A 22,020-nucleotide genomic window follows, 5' to 3' on the forward strand; every position below is an offset into this window, starting at 1 on the left:
GACAGATGGACGGACTATGACAGCTGACTGTGACAGCATGACTCGTGTAAGCTTCATTTCCTTAGCAAAGTCTAAAAATACAGTTTAGTGGGATGGCTCGCCACAGCTAAGCAAGAATAAAGTTAGGTCAATTATAAACTTTGTATATGCATCTATAACAAAAAACTCAACTCCATTAAAAAAAGAAAAGTACAATCCACATGAGTCATCTCTAGAAGAGTAAACACTACCATTCGACTAACAGAAATGTTCACTTGCTACTATTCATAAGAGGATCCCTATTTTTATGTCCGAATGGAATGAAACACATATAAAGAATTTCATGGAAAACAAAACATTCAAGCACTTTGGGAGTCACGTGTAGAAAAGCTGAATATACTTGCAATTGCAGTCACAGTTTTGGTGTGTTTTATTGTCTTTGTTCAAATGAAAACCTATCTACTGATCTATCTACCTATATCTACTCTAACTGTGCTTTTCGTATTCTGACTCACTGGGTACAGTTCATCTGTAACCTGTAGAAGCCACAATCCTTTGTAACACAAATAGTTGTCGCAAGGAGTAATCTAAAGCAAGAGGTTGGCTTTCAAGGGAGAGGAAAAATGTGGAAGGAAAAGAAGCATTGCAAAGCAGCAGAAAGTCTGTTTTGCTACTGCAATTTGTAGGAAGTACAAATTTCACAATCTACAATAACCCACAGTAAATTACTTCATTTTCACTCTTATAAATACATTGCCAAGTGATGTGAACTGGTGTAATTCTTAGGATATATTACTGAGACAAAAAAAAAAAAAAAACCAAAACAAAAAAAAAGAATCAACTGGTTAGCAATATTTCCGGAGATGGACCCACTGCAAATCCTCCTCTCTGCAGTGAAAGAAATCCTCTGGCCCACAGTTAAGTCCTAGGGAAACTCAGAAACGTGCCTGTCGCATCACTATGTGCTGTCTTCCTAGCTCAGCTGTGGCTCTAAAGAATAGCTTGTTTTTTGAGCAGCAGGCTGAAGACCAGTTTCCTATGAAACTATTTGCTTCCTGTCACTTAAGTTTCCATTGTGCAAGCACCCCTTCATTACCAGCTTGTCCCTGAGACAGTCTTTCCATTGTACCTATAAGGTCCTTGAGCTCGCACCTCCAACTCCCTCTCCCCATAGCATTTCTAGTCTTCCCACCCCACCCTCCTTAGACTTCCCTAGGAAATGTCTTGAGCTCCTCCAAGCCCCAAGGCTCAAAGCGGTGGAATTTCCCTGTGGTTGATCCCCTCTGGCCCATGCTGGGCAGTGCCAGTTCCCCTACCCCTAAGTGTGTCTGCTGCCAGGCTGGCCACACTCCAGGGCCAAAGCTTGGCTGCCTGTCAGCACAGATAACCCAACTGCCCAGGTGCTCCTGCTAAAAACACAAGGATTTCTCTCTCTTTTCTGCCTTCAGTGATGGCACTGAAACAAGGCTGCAGAGCTATGGGAATTGGTTCAGAGGATAAACAATTTTAACTATATTTAAAACATGATCTTAAAACATACTTTATTAAACACATACATAACACTTGTATAGAAAGGGATTATTGCTACTTGTATAGATTTGTACTTCATTTGCTAATTATTTTTTAATATTCCATACTACCTTTACTAGGAAAAGCCTATTTACAAAACAGACAACTTCCCAATTTTACAAAGATTTATTTAACAAGCCTTTCCATATTCCTGCAAGCTGGTATCCTTGTCTGAAACTGATGAGCAACCACGTTTTGCATTTTAACTGCATTTGATCATCCCCAGAGATGAAAGAACATCTCCACAGGCTTATCCATACTCATGGTTATTAACTCCTGCTTAAGAATAACATGAACCAAACGTTAAAGGTATTTGCGGTCAAATTCTCTAGGATTCCCTTCCAAAGACTGCTCACTCAATTTGTAAAATCTTGTATGTAGCTTAACTCCAGACTAAATACAGTTGCATTTCTTTTTTGAAGGAATTTTAAGTTGATGTGATACCTGACTTTTTCTAAAGTTGATTTGCTACTGATGTCTTTTGATTTGATATTATTGCCTTTTATATTTCCCCCTCTTCTGTGTACAAAAAACATTATTCAGTACCAAGTGACAACTTCTGAGAAATTGTCTCTGATTTTGATACATAATTTTAATATACAAATGATGAGCAAAGATATTTTTTGCAGCTCACCTGCATATCAAATCAAAATCACAGGAAAAAAACCCCCAAAACCCTTTCAGAAAAACACTGCAATACAAGAAAACTACTGCTTTGAGTAATTGTGAGACACCAAATTTTCAAAACAGAATTCCTCAATCCAGAACTCAGTGAAAAAGACCAAATACTACTAAATACAACAGATACAACTCCTTAAGAATCCTCTAATAGCTTCTTATTCAAATATCAAGAACAATTAAGGAAGGACACTCTCCTCCAAAAGTGATCTTTAAACTACAGAATACACTGCAAAACCAACAAAAGTGTCTCAATACAGTTGAGTTTTGAAAACTACTTCCTCTTTAAGGGAGTAGAGTTCTATTAAATGGTGTTCTTCAAATATTCTCTATCAATGTTGGAGAAGCCAGTTTTAAGTCTAAATATGCTGGAAATATAAAAATGGAAGCTGCTGAGTAAAGCTGCTAGTTCTCCCCATGGCAATTACAAAGACAACTATTTGTGTATTTTAATCTATTGCCATATTTACATATCTTAATAGATTTTTTATCATAACAAGTCAAAACTAATTTTTCTATAATGTATTCAACCCTTTATGATTGAAATTAGTTTTTGATCAGTTAATATATATTACTATAAAGCTGTAAGCTGGCAAAAAAGTAACTTGAGCAAGAAAAGAGTCAAATAGACATCTGGAATTAATAGTGCATCAAATACCAACAGGTATTCTCTTTCATAGTCTATTTACAAACACAACAAGCTTTTTTCCCAATTAAAAACTAAAATATGCTGTATCACCTGACCAAAACACAGAAACTGATACTAGGGCTGAAGAGGATACATGTATGTGCACAAGTCTCACACATGCTGTTCAAAGCATGGGCTTTAAACTTCACATGAATATTTGAAAATTCATTTATGGGGAAAAAATAATTTAAAAAAATCTTACATGGGAAATATGAACTAACCAGTAACTCAAATTTTAAAAATATTACTGACCTTTACCATCTGAATTTTAAAAAAACCCAAAAAACCAAAACAAAACCAACAACAACGAAAAAGTAAATGCAACAAAATCCCCCCAAAACAACAAAGCAATTACTTGTAAAATTTTTCATACTGATTTGATTGCATTTTAATTTAGCCACCCTCACTCTAGAGTAAAATGCTTTTAACAGAACCACTTGCTTTATGGTTAGAAAACAACCCCAAAGAACCCCATAAAATGACAGAAGCCACACAAAGAACATGTGCACAGTACAATTTTAATGGAAATATTTTCATTTTAATAATTTTTATAGCAATGGGTTTTGCTCTTTAGAATTCAAACTGAAACAAAACACTCCAGAGTGCTGAAAATTTTAACCTTATTATAATATTTGAAAACAACGACTTCCATTAAAGAGATGAAAGATTCAAGATGAACAAGTTTGAGGCTGATAAATTTGAGGAAGTCAAAAAAATGAACTAGGAAAACTCCTAGTATAAATACCAAGAGCAAAAAAAAAATTAACATAATGGCTGCTAATTTTAGAGTTCTATAAAATGTTAAAAAATAAATTTCAGCTGAAATTGAGACATGTTTTAGTTCCCCTAAACATTAAATCAAATTTTACAGAACAGCTCTCCTGATTTTAAAGTCTTCAAAGGCAAGGCAAACAGAAATTTTCATTCAATTTACCAATCTAGTTTTTTTCTGTTAGATGCAACAGAAACAAGCAAATTTCTCAAAATTAATTTTTAATTTAAAAGTAATATTTCTTCAAAATTTTAGCCATTTTTAAGATACCTAAAATTATTTTTCTTGTGTATTCTAACAAAATTGAAATTCCATCTGACTTCATACAGATGCAGTTCAAAACAATGATCCTTTCTTGTTTAACAAATAAGTTATTCATCTCTGAATATTACAGCAATGAATTATATTGCATATTAATGCATACATTTAATAAGAGTGCAAAGTGTACAGTGTCTGTTTTGAAATAAACTAAAAATTGCATTAAGAAAGAAGCAATTAACTTTTCAGGAAAATTCTTCAGAAAAAACCCACAATGCAATGTAAATTAAGTAATTCATCCACTCAGTACAGAGCTAAACACAACTTCTTGTCAAGAGGAATATTCAAATCAGACATTCATGTAGTTTTTTTATTTATTATTACTTTTATAATTTCAAATTAACTTGTCTTTGCTTCTTTATTACTAAGGAATTCAGCAGACCAAAGTTTCTTCTGTTACACAGAAAGAAAAATGAAACATTTCTGCACATTTTCAGACTGCAACCTCCCACTTCTTCTCCCCCTCCACCTACATGTCCAGTTTCCAAGAAAACGTTCAAAGGCTAAGATCCATATGGGATAGTCAGTGTTTTTGAAGCAACATATCCATCAACAGCACTCTTTAAAGGACACTGCTATAAATTCCAGAAACCTTCAACTGCATTTGTAATACAGAAATAGGGCTTTACAGCTCAATTAATGACTTTCTGTAGCTTCTCCAAGAAGCTCAATATAAAAAAAAAAAGCCACACTAGAACAAATCAGAAAATGGAAACTCTTCTTTAAATGTCAAAGTGAAACTCTGACATTTCAACAACCAGGCTGCTTTATCACTGCTTTTCAAATACACAAAAAAGTTTTCCATGCATCAAACACTATTCAGTCAGTAGGCTTCTGCAAAGAAACAAACTCAACAACTACTGCATTAATTCTTGTAATGTACACTGTGCTACACATGCCTGTTTGTGATTAGGAAAGGTACACTCAAATTCCAGTATTCAGGTACTGAGTTTTCTGTACCTAAAGCATTTTAGAGCAAAAGGTTAAAATTATAAAGATGTAATACAGGGACATACATGAACAGAGACAAATGCATCATCTCCAGGCTTCATGTATGCTCCTGCCTCATGTATGTTCCTACCCCAGTAGCAAAGTAAAGTGGAAGACTGATTAGGCAAATGTAAATGGTCCTAGGGTTTTAAATCCTCTATATAACAAGAAAACAGCTGTCTTGGCCTCAAATAGAAGGCATATAAAATGAATGGGGTTTCTCAAGACCTACCATTCCAATTTCCCTCTACTTATTTAAATTTGGGCTTGCTTGCTTTAAATAGGCACTCTCTGCTTTCAAGCACAAATGAAAATATTTCCACCTAACTTTTAATCTTATAAATTATGCTAGATGTCTTGAAAGATGTCTAGATAAGGGAATATAACCAGAAATGCCTTAAATATAAGGCAGCCCTATAATTCTAAGAACATATCTATAAAGTGTTTAAAGAAGGCACAGTAGCCATGCAGGACTCCCCACTGCTTTCTGTTCCCTTAGGTAGAGAAGAAAAGCTACACTGTTTTGCCTCTCCTTCACAAACACTAACAGAGGATATTGACATAAGAAATCACTAATATGCATGAGATGCTCCAAACTGTCTACCTCAATGCATATTCCTGTCCCTCAGGAAGTATATAATAGCTTATGTTCCCTCTCCCAGCATTTGGTGGAAAGATGATTTATATTTAGCTATCTCACACTTATTTGAAGTGAAAGAGGTGCACATGATAGCTCAGGATACAAATTTGACTTCCTAACACTAACCCACTCAATTAAAAAGAAATTGGGGGGGGGGGAATAGAGCAACATACAAAGTAGATTATCCTGAACGCAAGATGACAACCCTCCAATTTAAAGACCCTTCCAAATAACCAAGATGGAATTATTCTATTTTAGATACACATAACTATAGTTCTAACCTAGTAATTTCACTTCTTGTATGCTCAAATTTACTCTCAATTCTGTATCTGAAAAGCAAAGATGTAACAGATATTACAGATAGAGACTGAAGTTTGGATCACCAAGCCTAAACCTGAACAGACAAACTACAAAGCAGCAATTATACAGCCCAACTCAAAGAAATACTTTAGAAGACAATGGTCCAAATACTGACTTATCTCAGCAACAAAAAGCTCAAGACAGTCCCTCCTTTCTGAAAGTACAACAGTCATCTACTCTTTGAGCTTACAGTGTCTTACTCCAGTCGGCCCATACCAACTCCAAGCAGGATGTAAAGCCTTACTAATTCTACCATAAGGCCAGAATGCCCACGTTATTCTATGCTAACATTTCCTAACATAAAAAAATTGTTACAAGAAAATACAAGATGTTTATTACATTTTCTCTTTAGAAACCTCAAAATTCCTCAGAAGCCTGTCATTGATACTGCAGTTTTCTTGAAAACTCGTTTTAGGAAGTGGAAAGCAAACTAAATATAATCTTTTCTGTACTAACCTCCTCTCTGAATTTCAATGTACATAGCGTCGTTAACCAAGGGCTCTCAGGTTGTTTGTAACTGCATAAACAAAATCAGGCCTCTCCAGCTCTGAAGGGGAATTAACAGGATGAAATGGCTCACTTAAGAAAACAGCCCACCTCCTCTGAGGTTTAGTCCTCACAGCCAAAACACAAACCCCCAGGACTCACACACAAGCCCAAATAATTTCTTCTGTACATTTAAACTCAGTAACTACAGAGTAATAAATAAGTAATACATTTATCTCCTGTTCTGGAGAACAATTTCCTGAATGAACAATTGAAAAAATATCTTACAGGAAACCAGTAGAGCCCATATATAAGAAGAATGACCTTTCCACCACATCAAAACACATTTTTCCTTTCTGTTTTCTTTCCCTTTCCATGTCCTTTAATTTACAAAATCCCAAAGACTGCAAACAGGCATTATGGCAATGACTGCATACAATTTAGACAGTCTACATCCTAATTCCCAAATCAATTTCTAGTGTAAAATACAGCTACAAATAGTCATCTTTTACAAAGAGCAACCTTAAATGTCCACCTGTCCAAGCAGACCATCCAGAGAGGTGTCTCTCCAAATGAACTCACTGAGACCACAAAGTCAGTAAACAATCACCACTGAAGCAACTCTCAAAAAAAGCCACCTGTGCCGGAACCTTTCCCCTTAAAACAACAGAGGTGGGCATTCTCTCCAGCACTGCAGCTTTGTGCTTCATGCCTACATACACTCCAAGTATATAAATTCCTGTTTTATGGACAGACTCTATAAAACAAAACACTTTTGAGACTCAGAAAATGGAAGGAAACATTTCCTTACATATTCTAAGAAAAAGCCAGTTTTCTTTTAGCATGAATACTAATTTACAAATTCTGTTTTTATGGACAGACTCTATAAAACAAAACACTTTTGAGACTCCGAAAATGGAAGGAAACCTTTCCTTACATATTCTAAGACAAAAGCCAGTTTTCTTTTAGCGTGAATACTAATTTACAAATTCTGTTTGCATGGTATGAGAACATGTCACTGAACCTATTGTTCAGGTCTTCAAAAAACCTGAGAAACAGAAAGCAATTGAACCCAAATGGAAACACGTAGAGAAAAAGAAACAAATTAATACTTAAAAATACCCTGAAATATTATACCTCAAGACAGCCCAAGGACACAAAAAAAAAAAAAAAAAAAGAGATCCACTAATACTGAAAGAATTACTTCAGGTTGCATATTGAAGGAAATAGCCACATCTGAAGGAAAAGAATTCCCCAATGATTCTAAGGTGGGAGAAAGAACAGCCACTGTCACCTATGTATTGAAAAATCTCTTCTCCTTTGAGTCACTGTAATTCCTTGGAAAATGGTGTCCCTCAGAGTACATGCAGAGGCTACTGATTTTTACCAGTTACCTTAGCCTGGTCTTTAGAACAGTGGCCCAGCTCCACACACCAGGCAAGGCACACTATACCTCTAATACCTCGGCTACTGTCATCTGTTTCTTCTCTCTGCTACCACCTTCATGTGCCAGGACGTGAAGCCAAAGGGGATGACAGTATGCAGAGGACACAAATACCCCTATAAACACGTGCTTGTGGAAAAACCCAGGCAGACAGGTACAGTGCAGTGACCCTCACTGCAGCCCCAGTTCTGCTGCCTCAGCCAACTTCAGTTCTCCCAGGAACCTGAAGGAAAGGAAGACAGAAGGGAACACTGTGCAATGAATTCAGTACAAAACAGTACTTGGGAAAAACCACACTCTATTTTCACTGGTTCAGAAGAAGAGACATAATTAGCAGAACGCTTTAAGTATTTTATTCTATATAAAATATGAAACATCAAAAGAGTTGAGGGTTCAGACACAAACTTTTAATGCTAAGTGAGTAAAGTAAAAGACTGCCCGCTGGAACAGGGCGTAGGAGGAGCTACTGGCAATGGAGTATCTCTCTTTAATAGTGAGCTGTGAAACTACCTTGGGAGCTAATTTTTGGGCTTGCTCTAAGGCCAGACATTACAGGTTTAAACATAACTGGCTCAGAGAGGGGCAAAACCAAGGGTCCTCCAAGGTGACAACTGAGAGAAATAATACCAAAGACATCAGTACACACAGCCACACTGAGTTAAGGGGATCCTTTTATCTTTTCACACATAATTATGAATAAAATAAAGGCTCATTCTTTGATCTGTAAACGCCAATGTACCTCCAAGCACATACAGACATTCTGCATGGGAAAGGGGGAAAAAGTATACCTATTAGATAAAACTTCTAATACAATGAACAAATTTATTTACTCAATATAGACTAAATAAGAGGACTTATTTATGCTTTCAGCCTTGCAACATTTTACTGCAACCGTCACAGTAGAAAAATCTGCTGAAAGGTACAACACATCATGGTTCCCATTATAATTTTCTTTTAAATTCCTGAAGCAGCACATCCTTTAAATTATCTACCCCAATAAAGGTAAAACTTCAACAGAATACAATATATACAATTGTAAACTGAAAAAAGCAAACTTCTGAACCATTACAAGCTAGCACTGCAACAAGCTTCAGGTTCTGCATTCACCGCTGCTTTTGGATTTTCACTTTGGAGCAGATAAAGGGCCTGGTGCATATATCCAGCAGAGAAACTCTTATCAAGCAATAAAAGAAGCATTACAATGTACCATAAGTTCTCCAGAATAGTCACCAAAATGCTTTGCTTTCAGCTCTTGAAAAGGCATTAAGTTTGTGTTTAATTTTCACTGGGGATTTTTGTTGTGGTTTTGTTTGTTTGTTTTGCATTAGTCTGCTCTGCAACTTCAGATTTTTTCCTTCTCAAGCAGATGTTTCTTTAGAAATTACAACACAGTATTTTTTAGAAAGTCTGATTTCAGTTCCACCAAACAGAGGCTTGGATTCCTTTAATGTTACTTGCAGTGGACATAGTTGATATGCATATCAAAATTATTTAAATATTTATGGGTGTACAACAGGTTCAAAACAATAAATTCCTGAGTCTGTTGCGCATTCTAAATAAATATTTAAATGTTTTATAAGTAACACTAATTCAAAATTAATGTAATTTTTGCGATTATGTATCTAATTTATAGTCAGAAGGCACACCCTACCTTGTCATCAGTGTTCTTACGTCATTTTCCATATGTAAAACTACTGCTATTGGGTAGGTCTCCATATCTTCAAAGTTAATCAATAAAGTGAAAATTACTACTTTAACCAAGTCTAGGTTTTAATGATGATTATGAGGCAGATATATTTCCAGAAAGCAGCAAAGTATTTAATTTACATATTATACAAATCACCTTCTACCACTCCAGTTACATCAGCTAACTCCACATGCTCTAGATGGGAATCTAGAAGAAATCTCTTCCCTGTGTTTGAAATCATTGTGAACATCTGACTGAAGTCCTTTCTCGGCAACCTATGTGGCAACCTATGTAACCATAATTATCTATTATTACTGTGAAGATGGAAGAAATGAAATTGTTCCAAATATTTTTCCCCCGAAACTAAGGACGCCACACCTAAAAGTAGTCCACATCACTTCTCTCACTACCACAAAACCTCCTCAATTTCATCATGGTGAAGAGTCACCACTGTTGCCACACTGTCTCACAAACAAACATGCTTCCTCTGAGCAACACAGCTACAAAGCAGGATGAAGCACAGCGGAGAAAGTGCTTCTGTTAAACAAAATCAACCATGAAATGAGCTATTCTAGGAAATTGAGCAAGAATTTGTGCTGTATATAAACACTTCCACTACTTCCTCTGAATTTGAACTTAAAAGTCCTGTGTGGCAACTCCTTTAAATGGAAATAGAGATGACTTACTCTCATCCCATCCTCCAAGAAGCAAAGCAGACATGCCACTACTGTCATGCCCACATCTTCTTGCAAGCTAGAAAGCTTCAAAGCAACAATAAGTGACACAGAAAAAGTTCTTTTACTGAATTGTTACAAGGAGATTGATTTTATCACTAATTTCAGCTAGAGATGTTTGGCTAAACAAAAACTTCATATAATTCCTTCTTAGGAATGTTTATACGTAATAAATAATTTGACAGGTAGCTATACACTTTAAGAAATTATTTATTTTTTAAAATCATCTTTATTAAATGCTGGTTTCTGAATGGAGAGACTAGCATTTCTTACAAGTCGGTGACAAGGAAGGCCAAAAACACTGGAAGCTTGGAGTTCTAGAGATTCAAGACTCTGTCTTGGAAGGTTGACCTTTTTTTATTAACATAGTTTGTATCTACAAGGCTTAAGAGGCTGTGCTATACAACAATACACTTCTTATACAGTGATACCATATTTATTTGTATTTCCACCATTCTTTCATTCTGTGGCAAATTTTATGCCCTTATGGTGTCCGGAGAAGACTATAATTGGAAATAACTAATTAAGAACTAAGAAATATTTTCAAACTGGTGCTTGGTTCTATTACAAATTTAATGTGTTTTCTGTGATCTTGTAGATGAGGCTCAGACAGGTCACTGACAAACAAATTTATCAAGCAAAGAGTACTGGAGACTCAATTTAGTGCTATGACTTTGCCAAAAATACTGTGCATACTCCTTATGATTACACACTTTTAAAAATTAGTGTGGAAGAACTGGAAAATATTCAGCTAAAACCTGCAATGTTAGAGTCATAAATAACTTTCACCAGTGAAAGACTTTGGTAATCAAATTTCAATACTTAAAACAAGATTTAGAAGCTATCTGATGAATGTCAAAATATTACCTTATACAGTTAAATCTGCCACACATATCACATCAGAGCTACCAAAATTGGATCACTAAGACATTTTTAAGAAGTCAAAATCAAACCAAACAAGAAAAAAAAAAATAAAATAAAGGCCAGTAACACACACACCAGAACTTAAAGGTTGGTAACTTAACTGGTGAATGAGATTTCATAACCATGTTATACATAACTATGATGGCCATTGTTTAAATCTGAGTTGAAATATTTATATGTAAAAAGGAAGTCCACCAAGCCTCTTAAGCAACAGTAATGAGGAACAGTTTTTCATTGCTAAAAAAAACCATTGCATTAAAGAGTGAGCAATTCCTCATTTCTGCTTCTTACTAGGCAGTGACTCTGCAAAGAAAAAAGGGTAACTTCCCTGTCAATTTCCAAATGAGCACCGAGAAAGCAGTACTAAGTAGCCCTCAAATGAGAAAATATGAAGTTATAAATTTGAAAAAACCCCAGCATTTCTATAAAAATAACTGGGGAGAGGAGAGAGATATAAAACTGCTGATTCCTGAAAGCACCAGTATATATGGCATTCAGGGACTCCTGCAGATCTACAGACTGATCCAGGTAGACACACACCACAGGGGTTGACAAACACAGGAAATACTCCTGGATGCTCGTAACACTTGTGAAATAACCTGCTAGGAACACTGATGCAAACAAGAACTGACTTCTCTACATTATATATCGCTTGGCAATCCTTACTTTCCAGATCTGGCATACTGAGTGAAAAGTTACTAAAAAGTTTTGCAGACTTCCAGAAGCTCAATAAAGAAGGCATTTAAAAAGCCTCCCATGCAACTCAAACATGTCTGTGAAATGCTATCAAGATTACTGTTATTTGCCATCACCACCAAAACTCATCTGTTTCTATTGTTCCTACAGATTTGCAAACACCTCTCCTGTATTCTTAGTGTCCAACATTCTATTAAACCATTTTCTTTTGCAGGGCACCTGTTCAAAAACCCATACCAAGAGCAGAGTAGAAGAGTCCTCAAGGTTTCTTATGTAGTTGCTCACTAAAGGGAACACAACCAGAAACTTGTAAGAAAAGCCTATATGCAGCGCTGGTTGTGAAGCAAAAGCAGCAAAAGCATTTAGAAAATCATGGATTCCCATGAAAATGGCACCCTGCTGTTGGATCACACGCTTCAGTCACTAATGGCACGCTGCTGCCTGGGGAGTTGTGCTGCTGCCAGGAAAATGACTTGCAAAGGGATGGAAAAAATGTAGAAGTTTTATTTTGAGTACACAAACAACTGACTTCTCAATTATTGTGGCTTCCTTCAGATAAGGTTTCTGTTTGGCATGACAGAGATGAGCCAGCAGGCATAGATCATCTTTGCTGCAGACGGGGAAACCCGTGGAGCTGCACTCAGAGGCAGCTCTGGGGGTGGTGCTGGCAAACACCCACTCCAACCAAATGGATTTGGGAATTCCTTTCCACCCCCCAGCACATGGGAAGAATTATGTTACAGAAAATTACAGTTTAAAAGATGCATGCTGGAGGTCTCTTGCTTAGTAAGACTTATTCAAAATGTATAGAAAATACCCTCCCCGCAAAAGAAATACTGTAAAAGGAAACTATTTTAAGCTTCATTATAATGAATAAAGATGAAATTTTAATCACAGGCATGGAAGCTGGCTTTTGCCTTAAGAATAGTAATAATTACCAGATTTCATTTAATATGAGCAAACAGAAGACAGCAATTTGAAATGGCCAAACTGTCATTAACATTTTACTTGCAGTATCACTCAGTTAAGACAAAAAAAGGAATGAGAAGATGAATCATTTAAAATACTCAATAGGTGGCCTACACTACATTTCCATAATTAAAAGTAGAACATTGTAGCTGGGTATTCATTAGATTCATTAGACCTCACTCAAGAAAGAGATTTAAGACACAAGTAGAAAAATGACAAAACCAAGACATTAATCAATCAAAGAATTACAAGACTCAAAGTTTCTCCAAGTAATTTAAGAAAAGTTAAAAGTTATGGAAAATTCCCTGGTGTCAGGACTAAAAGAAAATACAATGGAATAGAGAAGCCCTTAGAAAGGCAAGGACAAAATGAACAGTGTAGAAAAGGCTACTGTTTTGTGAAAAGGTATAGGATGATTCTAAAGTATCTCTTCAGAAAGTACTGGGGGTCATTTGAGATTTTGGGTGAGCTGTTTTTCAGTCCACAAGAAACTGATTTAATGAACATATGCCAAACAAGTGTTAATCAGCGTTTTAATAAGCACCCAACACATTTAGGAGAGCTGTCTCTGAACACATTTTGTTTAATTTTTTTTTTTTTTTCAAAAAATGCCAAAATAAAATTGAAGTTCAAGAAAGCCTTAAGATATTGCTAAAAATGGGCTGATATTTTAAAACATCAAGCTGCCTATTCTAGGTAGCCATATGTCCATCAACCTTCTACCAACCCTGAGCCAAAAAAACTGTAAAGCTGATAGGACTCTATTAATAAAATATTCAAGGGTTTAGATATAATTAATGACATTCAACAGTTCATGGAAAATTATTTTTTAGCATCAAAGAGGCATTAATTAATTCTCTGATGAGATTATACATTTTCCCAATAAAAACAATTTGGAAAAGATAGAAAAATTTCTTCGTGTACTTTGGTTTTTGTGTACAAGACACCAACATAACTGGTGGCATAAAGTTTCATTAGAACACAGATTGCCAGAGATGAACAACTATTCAGATGATGCATCTTCAACAGCAAATGAGGGGAACTATTAATTAAATAGTTATAGCTCCTATGGGGTCTGCCACAATTTGAGCTATGGCTGGCACTTTTCATATGTATTGAATATAGAAATATAAATCAAGCACCAGTAATTATGTGGATAAGCATAAGAGTGGCAGATATCTACAGGTAATCACATAGACAACACATGACATCATTAGCATGACAACGATGCTTTCAGATGAATTATTTTTTAACACAAGGAAATGTAATCTATTAAGAAAGAGGCAGGGAAAAGTGCATCTCCATGGGAACAACCATTCGCTTGAGTGACACAAGTATGAAAGGGGGGTGCAGGTACGTCACTGGAAGCAGCTATGAGTCTGCTGTTGCTCTCCTGAGATTTGACAGGATTCATGATTAATTACTGACTATTAAGTGACACTGTTTTGGGGTGGTTTTTTTGGTTGTTTTTTTTTTTTTTTTTTTTTTTTTTTTAAAGTTCAGTACCTGATATTTTGGTAATACCTTCAAGATCAAAGTTGTAAACAGATTTGGTTTAACAACTAACACTCATGACCACCATTCCCAACTGTGCTGGGTTAGGACGTATTTTAATGAGAATTTTCTTGTGATCTTTAGAGAGGCAGGTGTGATGATACATTAGACATATTTGTATAAAAAGAACTTAAGAACTTGCTTCACTGGGCAAAGCAAAACTTTCAAAAGCTGTTTCACTAGATGAAGCATCAGTCTTGCAATTTGCAAGCCTTTGTTTAAAAAGGAGTACATTTTTGATGGCCTCTCAAAACAATGGATCCTCTAAGGAAGGACACATGCTCTGCTTGTTCTGAATGGGAAATTATTGTACAGCAAGACAGGAAAGGCTTAAATACTACAGTTTAGTTGAGGACACTGATTCAGGAAAGGTAAAAAAGTTGTACAGATACATAGATCACAGCACATACATGTTTCATTATGGTAAGGAGTTCACAGCACTTTAACTTTTAAAAAAGAAATCTCTTAAGCACCAGCTCGTTTGGGTGGATAGTAAGAATATTCTGAATGCTTTTGTGAGTAAGGTATGCCTTAGGCAGTTTCTCACTGTCACAGGGTACGTGAGCATAAAAGCATGAGAGGTGCTTTACAGTCTGGATGCTCACCAGATAAGTGTGGCCACAGCACACAAAGTCCAGACTCCATCACAAGGCACTTTCTGCCTCAGCTGAACAAACACACAGACAAAACCATTAGAAAGGGAACAAGGAATGCATAACTTGTTGTAACTGTGCTTCAGAACTTAAAAACCCATGCAGGTGTGCACAAAGGGCTGAGGCTTAGGAGATGTGACACCTAGGGATGGCTCAGCCATGAAACCACCAAGCTTTTTTCTCACAGCTTTTCATCACTCACCACCAGAGTGAAGTACCCTGCACCATGCAGTTTTGCTAAGACTGAAAATAAACACACACATAGGCTAGGACACACCTCTATTCCTTCACTTAAATAGATTTCTCTTGGACATAAATAAAAATGTGTTTGCATCAAGCAAATATTGCCCACACTTTACATGAACACTTGATATATTATTACAACAGGACTACAATCCTTTCCTAAGGTACCTTTCAGACAAAAGACATACATTGTATTTATGTTTTAAACAATATAAATCTGTATAAAAGGAGCTTAATGTCACAACTGGGAGTTTAATCTTTGAAAAGGCATAATCACACTTCCTGGCACTATAATCAGTATGTTCCAAAAGTATCTGTAGAAAGGACTGTGGTACTAAATATTACCATGGTAAATTTTATTATGACCTTGTTTGCCTGCCACCCATCCTCTAGTCCCCAATTTCCATGTACTTTATGGCAACTCAGCAGTGGAAGACATGGTAATGAAGGAGTGACTAAGAAACAAAGCCTGTTAGAAACAACATTGGCACAGGATAATCCTGCATAAGCTACTGCCATGTTTTAAGTGAACCTTTTAACTTTCTAGGAAGTCCAATCCCTGAATCCTAATTTTTCTATTGAAGAGTCATTTTGTACAGCAGTCAGCAACAGAAAAAATTTTCTCTATGTAAGACTTCATAAAACACAGGCAAAAAAACCAAAACAAAAGCAAAACAAAACCCCTCAAAACACTTTTAATGTGCCTGTTCCTGTTTTATTCACAACATCCTAAAATACCACTAGTAGGCTTTCCTGGCATAAAACAACAACTTATCACAATGTTTATAACCTTTTCTAGCCGTATGCAAAACCCTTTTTAATCAGTCTTTAAAAATCAAAGAGGAAAAAAAAAAAAACATTTCACTTGACTTTCAAATAGATTTCTTTAAAATACACAAAAAATTTTTCAAAGCTAGATTATTTTATGTGTATGAGATACTGTTGTGAAGACTTTATGTGCAAGTTGAAAATAGAATACATATTGAAGGACTTGGAAGTCGACAGAACATCTCAGACCACAGAAACTTAACTGTATATAGCCACACTGTAAAATCCCATTCATAAAGTGATTTAGCTTTGGCTATGATACCTGTGCTGAACAATCCAGTTAACATCCTTCATCTTTCAAGTGAGAGGAGTTAGTATGAAAGGAGGGGATTCAGCAGTTGATATGTGTATGAAACTCAGTTTTTCAGCCACTGAAAACACAGAACCTTTGAAAACTGGAACAAAAGTAACATCTTTTTCTCCTGGATGCAATGCAAGGAAACATATTACAGATTTTTACACGTGATTCTCCACCCACACCCACTCTCTCTGTCTCTCCCTCAATCATCTACCCATCATGTCACCTCAAACTAAGCATAAAGACAATCCAAACACGCATGCTAAAGAATACTTATATTCACCTTACATTCCCAACCTGAAACTCATCAAGTCTACTATATTTATTCCAAAATACAAAAGGACTTACCCAATGTGTCTTTTAGATTTTTAACCAGAGAACCTTTCTTCAAGCTGTTTTTTCGCTCCACATAATTTGATGGCACATATCCCGTTTTGTTGGCCGCGTTTCTTACCCTCCACCATGTCTTAGAATCATCTAATAGCCAAAGACGCTCATTTTTCTTGATGTCAAGTTCTTGGTCCTGCTGTGCAGTGTAATCCCACTTTGCAATAACAATAACTTCTTCTGTCATCTTTCATGGAGTCCTTCTGCAACAAAATAATAAAACATCCTCAGTAAATGTTGTCATATAATTCTTACTCATTTTTTCCTTTGAATTCTTCCAAAATAAGTAGGAAAAAGGCTAGGGGAAAATGAGAATGTCATATAGGGAAAACCCTCTTAAAAATAAGGGAAGTCATAATGACTTTTCTTGGTTTTTCAGCCACTAAAATAAGGCAACATCTTGATAGTAAATTCTAGTCATTATGTATTATATTCACTTCCTCCAAATGTATATAAAATGTTATAAGGATATATACTAACAGAAGCTTATTTATAAAATCCATTTAATTTTTGCATATAGCATTATAAAAGTATTGCACATGTGGCATTCCAAGTTCTGATCTGAGAAAAAAAAAAAAAACAGCAGCATTGCAAAAATGTATTTTCCCTCTGCACTAGTTCTGCATCCTCATACTAATTTCACACGTATAAGTTTTCTGCATTTAAACAAAGTTGTTCACCTTTATTCAGTAGAAAGTTAAGAAATAATTGAAGAAGCAATGCAACCCAGCAGGGAAATCTGCCATCAATAAGAGGGTACTGTCTTCAGCAAGCCTTTGTTCACCGTTTAGTGCAGGCAGCACAAAACTGCCTTTAAGAGTCGTCACCCCTCCCTTTGTTCCCAGGAAGATCCCAGCTAATGTCCTGCACCGGGAATTAGTCAGCAGGGTGGAAAAGAGCACCCACTGGATTTCACTTCTTCCCTACTTGAAACATATCCAGAATTCCATTAAGACTGAATGAGCTGTCTTTCTCTCACTTACCTGTAAGAACAATGATATTTTTCAAAGCTATTTGTCAGTTGCACAAAGACAGCTGCATGCCTCCACGTTTTCCTACGCATCCCAGCAATTACCAGGAACAATGTGAGGCAGCACAATAGCATGCAAGAAAAAGTCCAATGCTCGTACCAGTGACATTCAAATATGTTATAATGCCAACAGAGACACGTTGATTTTACCTTCTAAATTCTGAGAAGTCACCTAAAATGTTCTAATTGCTGCTGTGGAGGCTGGGAGAGAGGGAAGTGGAGGAGGACAGAGAGAGTAGGAGGTGAGAACATATTTGAAAATCAATGTATCCGATTTTGGGTTTTTTTTAAATGAAATCTACACCTTTTATTTAACTACAGATTAGTAGAAAAAGGTGCAAAAGTACTTCAAACTATTAATGTCCAAAGATTTCTGTAATATTTGACTTTGTTGCTTAGGTCTCGGAAGTCCACAATCGTATATTCTCCAATACCTAGTAGTTTATGTGACAGAAAGGTAATTAAAAACCAAGCTTCATTCAGAAATTCTCTTTAGTATATAAATTATATCACCTATATGCCAAAAGGATTCCTTCTGCAGTCTGTACATACACACACAAGCACACACACACTTCCCCCTTTAGCTACAGTACAAACTGTGAAAACTGCATGCCAGACAACCCAGCTTATCTACTCTAGGAAAAATAAGTGCTTTACTTATTTACTCTATCATCAGAAAACATAATAGTGGACCCTATCACAAATTAATAGCCTCTTCTTATAATGAATTTTGTTTCCAGGAGAACATAATATAGGCCTGAGCTACAATTGCTAAACCATTTGACAGCAAAAAGCTATGCTTGCCATTTGCTGACAAACACCAGCAAAATAACCCTTCATAGCCAAGGCAGGACATGATTTTTGAAAATCTGAAGCTGAGTCGAACAGGCTTAAGTTCTAATTTTCCAATCAAAAACCAGAAAGAACATACAACAATTAAAACATTATTCAAATATTCATTTGCATGGCTGAGGTCCCCAAGACGAATTTAAAAAGGACTATGATGCTTTGAAGAGCTGAGAAGCACAGTCCTTACAGCTCAAATAGGCTGTGACTTATGCAGTGGAACTGATAGTTTTACAAGAAATAAGTCAGCAACCATTCAACCATTTTTCCCCCTAAAATAATAATCCATTCTGACAATGATAGAGAAGAGTCTGAACTTTGGACCTCAGTCTCCAATAAACTGCCCTGCTTTCTGACTGACATAAAATGGACAGAGAGCCTACAGGTCGATAAGCTGATGTAGCCACAGGGGACTGCAATCAAACATGTTCTGGAGGCTGATGTTGTCAATATAATCTATCTCTCCAATTTAGGTTGGTTTATTTTATCTCAGCAATTGTAAAATGGTCAATTCTTACTATTCCTGGGGACATGGAGAACATGAAGAAATGGGACATCATCAGTGCAGCTGGTTCATGATGTTGCCACTACATGGACTCCCCTTCTAAAAAAAGTTATTTTCACAATACAGGCAAGTCAAAATTATCAATATTACAGCATCTTATAACAAAAAACCCCACATTAAGAATAATATTTGAGTGACTAGTGGAAAACTATTATACTCTTCCTATACCTCTAAAGAAAAAAACAATTTGAATTGACCCCTATGGTAAGACTCATCAAGTATTTCCCCATGGTGTTGGGCAAGGACAGAAGCACAAGAAGAAACTATTTACCAGGGCTGACAATGTCAACTGTAGTCCTCTGAAACTACCCAGGACAGGGTGCTCAAACCTACTAAATTTCTTAAATTCCCATTAGTGTAGACGCGTAAAACTGTCACAATGCCTGAGAAATGCTGTCATTTCACAAGCAGACCCCTTGCATGATGCAATTTTGGCAGAAGCATTCTGGTATAGAGAAGTCAAGTTTCCTGAGCACCATGCTCACACATAACCCCTTTCAGTGATGTAGTCCAGGTTTTAGTAAATGTTTAGTGGCACAAACTTTCCTTCCCAAGTGGAGACAGGATTTAGAGTCAAAATGCATAATGTAATTGCAGCTAAATATTTGTCCATTTAAAGCTGTGTACATGTGTGTGCAATTCAGTTGTGTTGTGTTATTTTTTTAGTTTTAAGTTTGTTCTTTCTGGGGGAGCAAATTTTGTTTTGCATTTTGGGTTTATTTGCTTGTTTTGTTTTCTTTTGTTTTTGTTTTTTTTTAATGTGGGAAAATACATTAAAGTTCTTCAAATTATTTTCTTATGATTACATCATTAGACTGCCTCCATCAAGGCCAATGTGGCTCTTCCTGTGACATCAGCAGAGCTAAGATTTCCTAGTATACAAATAAGGACATATTTGTTTCCCAGAAGGAATGCTGTAGAGGTAATAGCTTTGAAACACTCCTGCAACACAGCCCTGTGCCAAATAAAAGATTATAAGCAGACAACATAACGAGATTTGGGAGAAAATGAAAAGAAAACACAATAACACACTCTCCCAAAGCATCTGAGAGTACCATAAAAACTTGACACTGACTGAATGCATGAAATTTCTTCAGTGTACTGCTTATGTACTGCAAAATAAAACATACTACAGTACCCAAAGATTTTAATAGCAACATAAGATTCCTTCACATCAAGAAAATGAAAATCCATTACTGCTAAAAGTGTACAACATTTTGGAAAGTTCCTTCTCAAAAAAGCTCAGAAGTCCTAGTGCTGAAATACTAAGTTGTCTTCTCCTACCTGACAGAACAACATTCCACACTAAAAGCACTAATGAAAAGCTTTGAAATATAGATATAATACAGTCCTGCAAGGAACTGTAACAGTCTTTCCTCCATACAATATTGTTTCACATGACGCTGGCTTTTACCTTACCACATCAAGTGGTCATTTGTTTTACTTCTATGGCAATCCAACTTCCAACCTCAAAAACCAAAAACAATCCAAAATGAAGACACCACACTAAATTAGAGCAAACACAACTCCACAACCCAGACCTTCAAAAATTAATTCTTGTAATAATAATGCACAACTCTAATTCCTTTTAATGCAGCAATTCCTTCACTGCTATCAGTCTCACAGAACTAATTTATTTTACCAACATTGTATTTTTGCTGAAATGTTAAAACTAATGTAACTTAGATTGAGCTGATGTATTTTCAGCCACTTAGTTACTTCCCTTCAGCCTAGGTTTTGTTAGGAAAGGAATCCTGTCTTCAATGGAAGCTGCCCTACTGCAGAAGCACACATGAAAATTTTTCTACAGAAAATTATCCTTGGGAGAGAGTGCAAAAACTGAAAAATTGCCCAGCCATGAAGGTAATGAACAAAAACTCAGCCAAAGTCAAGACAGTTATGGCTGTATTGAAAGTCTGCTCAGACAGGTGAGGAACATTAACTAAGCATATGGCAGAATAAATGCAGACATTGGTGGAGTACCTAGTACTGTAGCTTCTGTATGACTTTATGAGAAGGAAGTCCAGAAAGGAAAAGGTTATGTTCAATAAACTATCAACAATCCAATAACTTAGCAATGACAGGAAAAACAAGCTAAACAAAGAAATACCTATACCATTTTGAAGCCATCCTTAAAACTGAACCATACAAGTAATATTTGAGATTATGGAAATTTAAAGGTAGAGGAACTTAAGTGAACTTGCTCCAACAACCTCGTAAATCTACTAGTGATTCTTCATGTGAAAGATTTATTCAGTTGGTGTCATTTTAAATACCAAAATGCAAACAATTGTTATGCAGAACCCTTCTCTTTTTACCAGGCTGGGATTCCAATCCTCACTCTCTCCCCCTCCCCATATAAGACTAACATATTTCTCCCACAATGACCAAAAGGAAAGGACTCTTATCAGCATGCCAACCAAACTGCAATCTTCTCCTACAGACTGACACAAGTTAACACTACAACTAGTTTAATGCCTTAGTCCAGTGGGTACAAAAGCAGCATCTTTTCTTGGCCTCAAGAGGAAGGCTCATAGTTATGTCAGGGTTAGTTAGGACAGTATAAACAGAAGGCAAAGATGCAGTGAGAAAGGAAGCAGTTGCTCTCCTTGTTCACAATTTGTTTTGCATAAAGGAACATCACTGAAAAATGACTGACAGTAATGCTTGAAATGTAATCCC

At 36.1% G+C, this 22,020-nt stretch overlaps 1 protein-coding gene across 1 annotated transcript in view; it reads right to left on the bottom strand.

Annotated features, from left to right (window-relative positions):
* The window catches only part of NCK2 (NCK adaptor protein 2), an 85,959-nt gene that overhangs the window by 15,606 nt on the left and 48,333 nt on the right, over positions 1 to 22,020 (bottom strand). Inside the window, exon 3 of the mRNA XM_039714319.1 lies at positions 16,859 to 17,100. Coding sequence (XP_039570253.1) covers positions 16,859 to 17,084 — 226 coding nt within the window. The 5' untranslated portion in view covers positions 17,085 to 17,100. The remainder of the gene's footprint in view (positions 1 to 16,858; positions 17,101 to 22,020) is intronic.

Source organism: Passer montanus, unplaced genomic scaffold (genome assembly GCF_014805655.1).
Source record: "Passer montanus isolate IOZ18808 unplaced genomic scaffold, ASM1480565v1 scaffold3, whole genome shotgun sequence".
Lineage (NCBI taxonomy): Eukaryota > Metazoa > Chordata > Aves > Passeriformes > Passeridae > Passer > Passer montanus.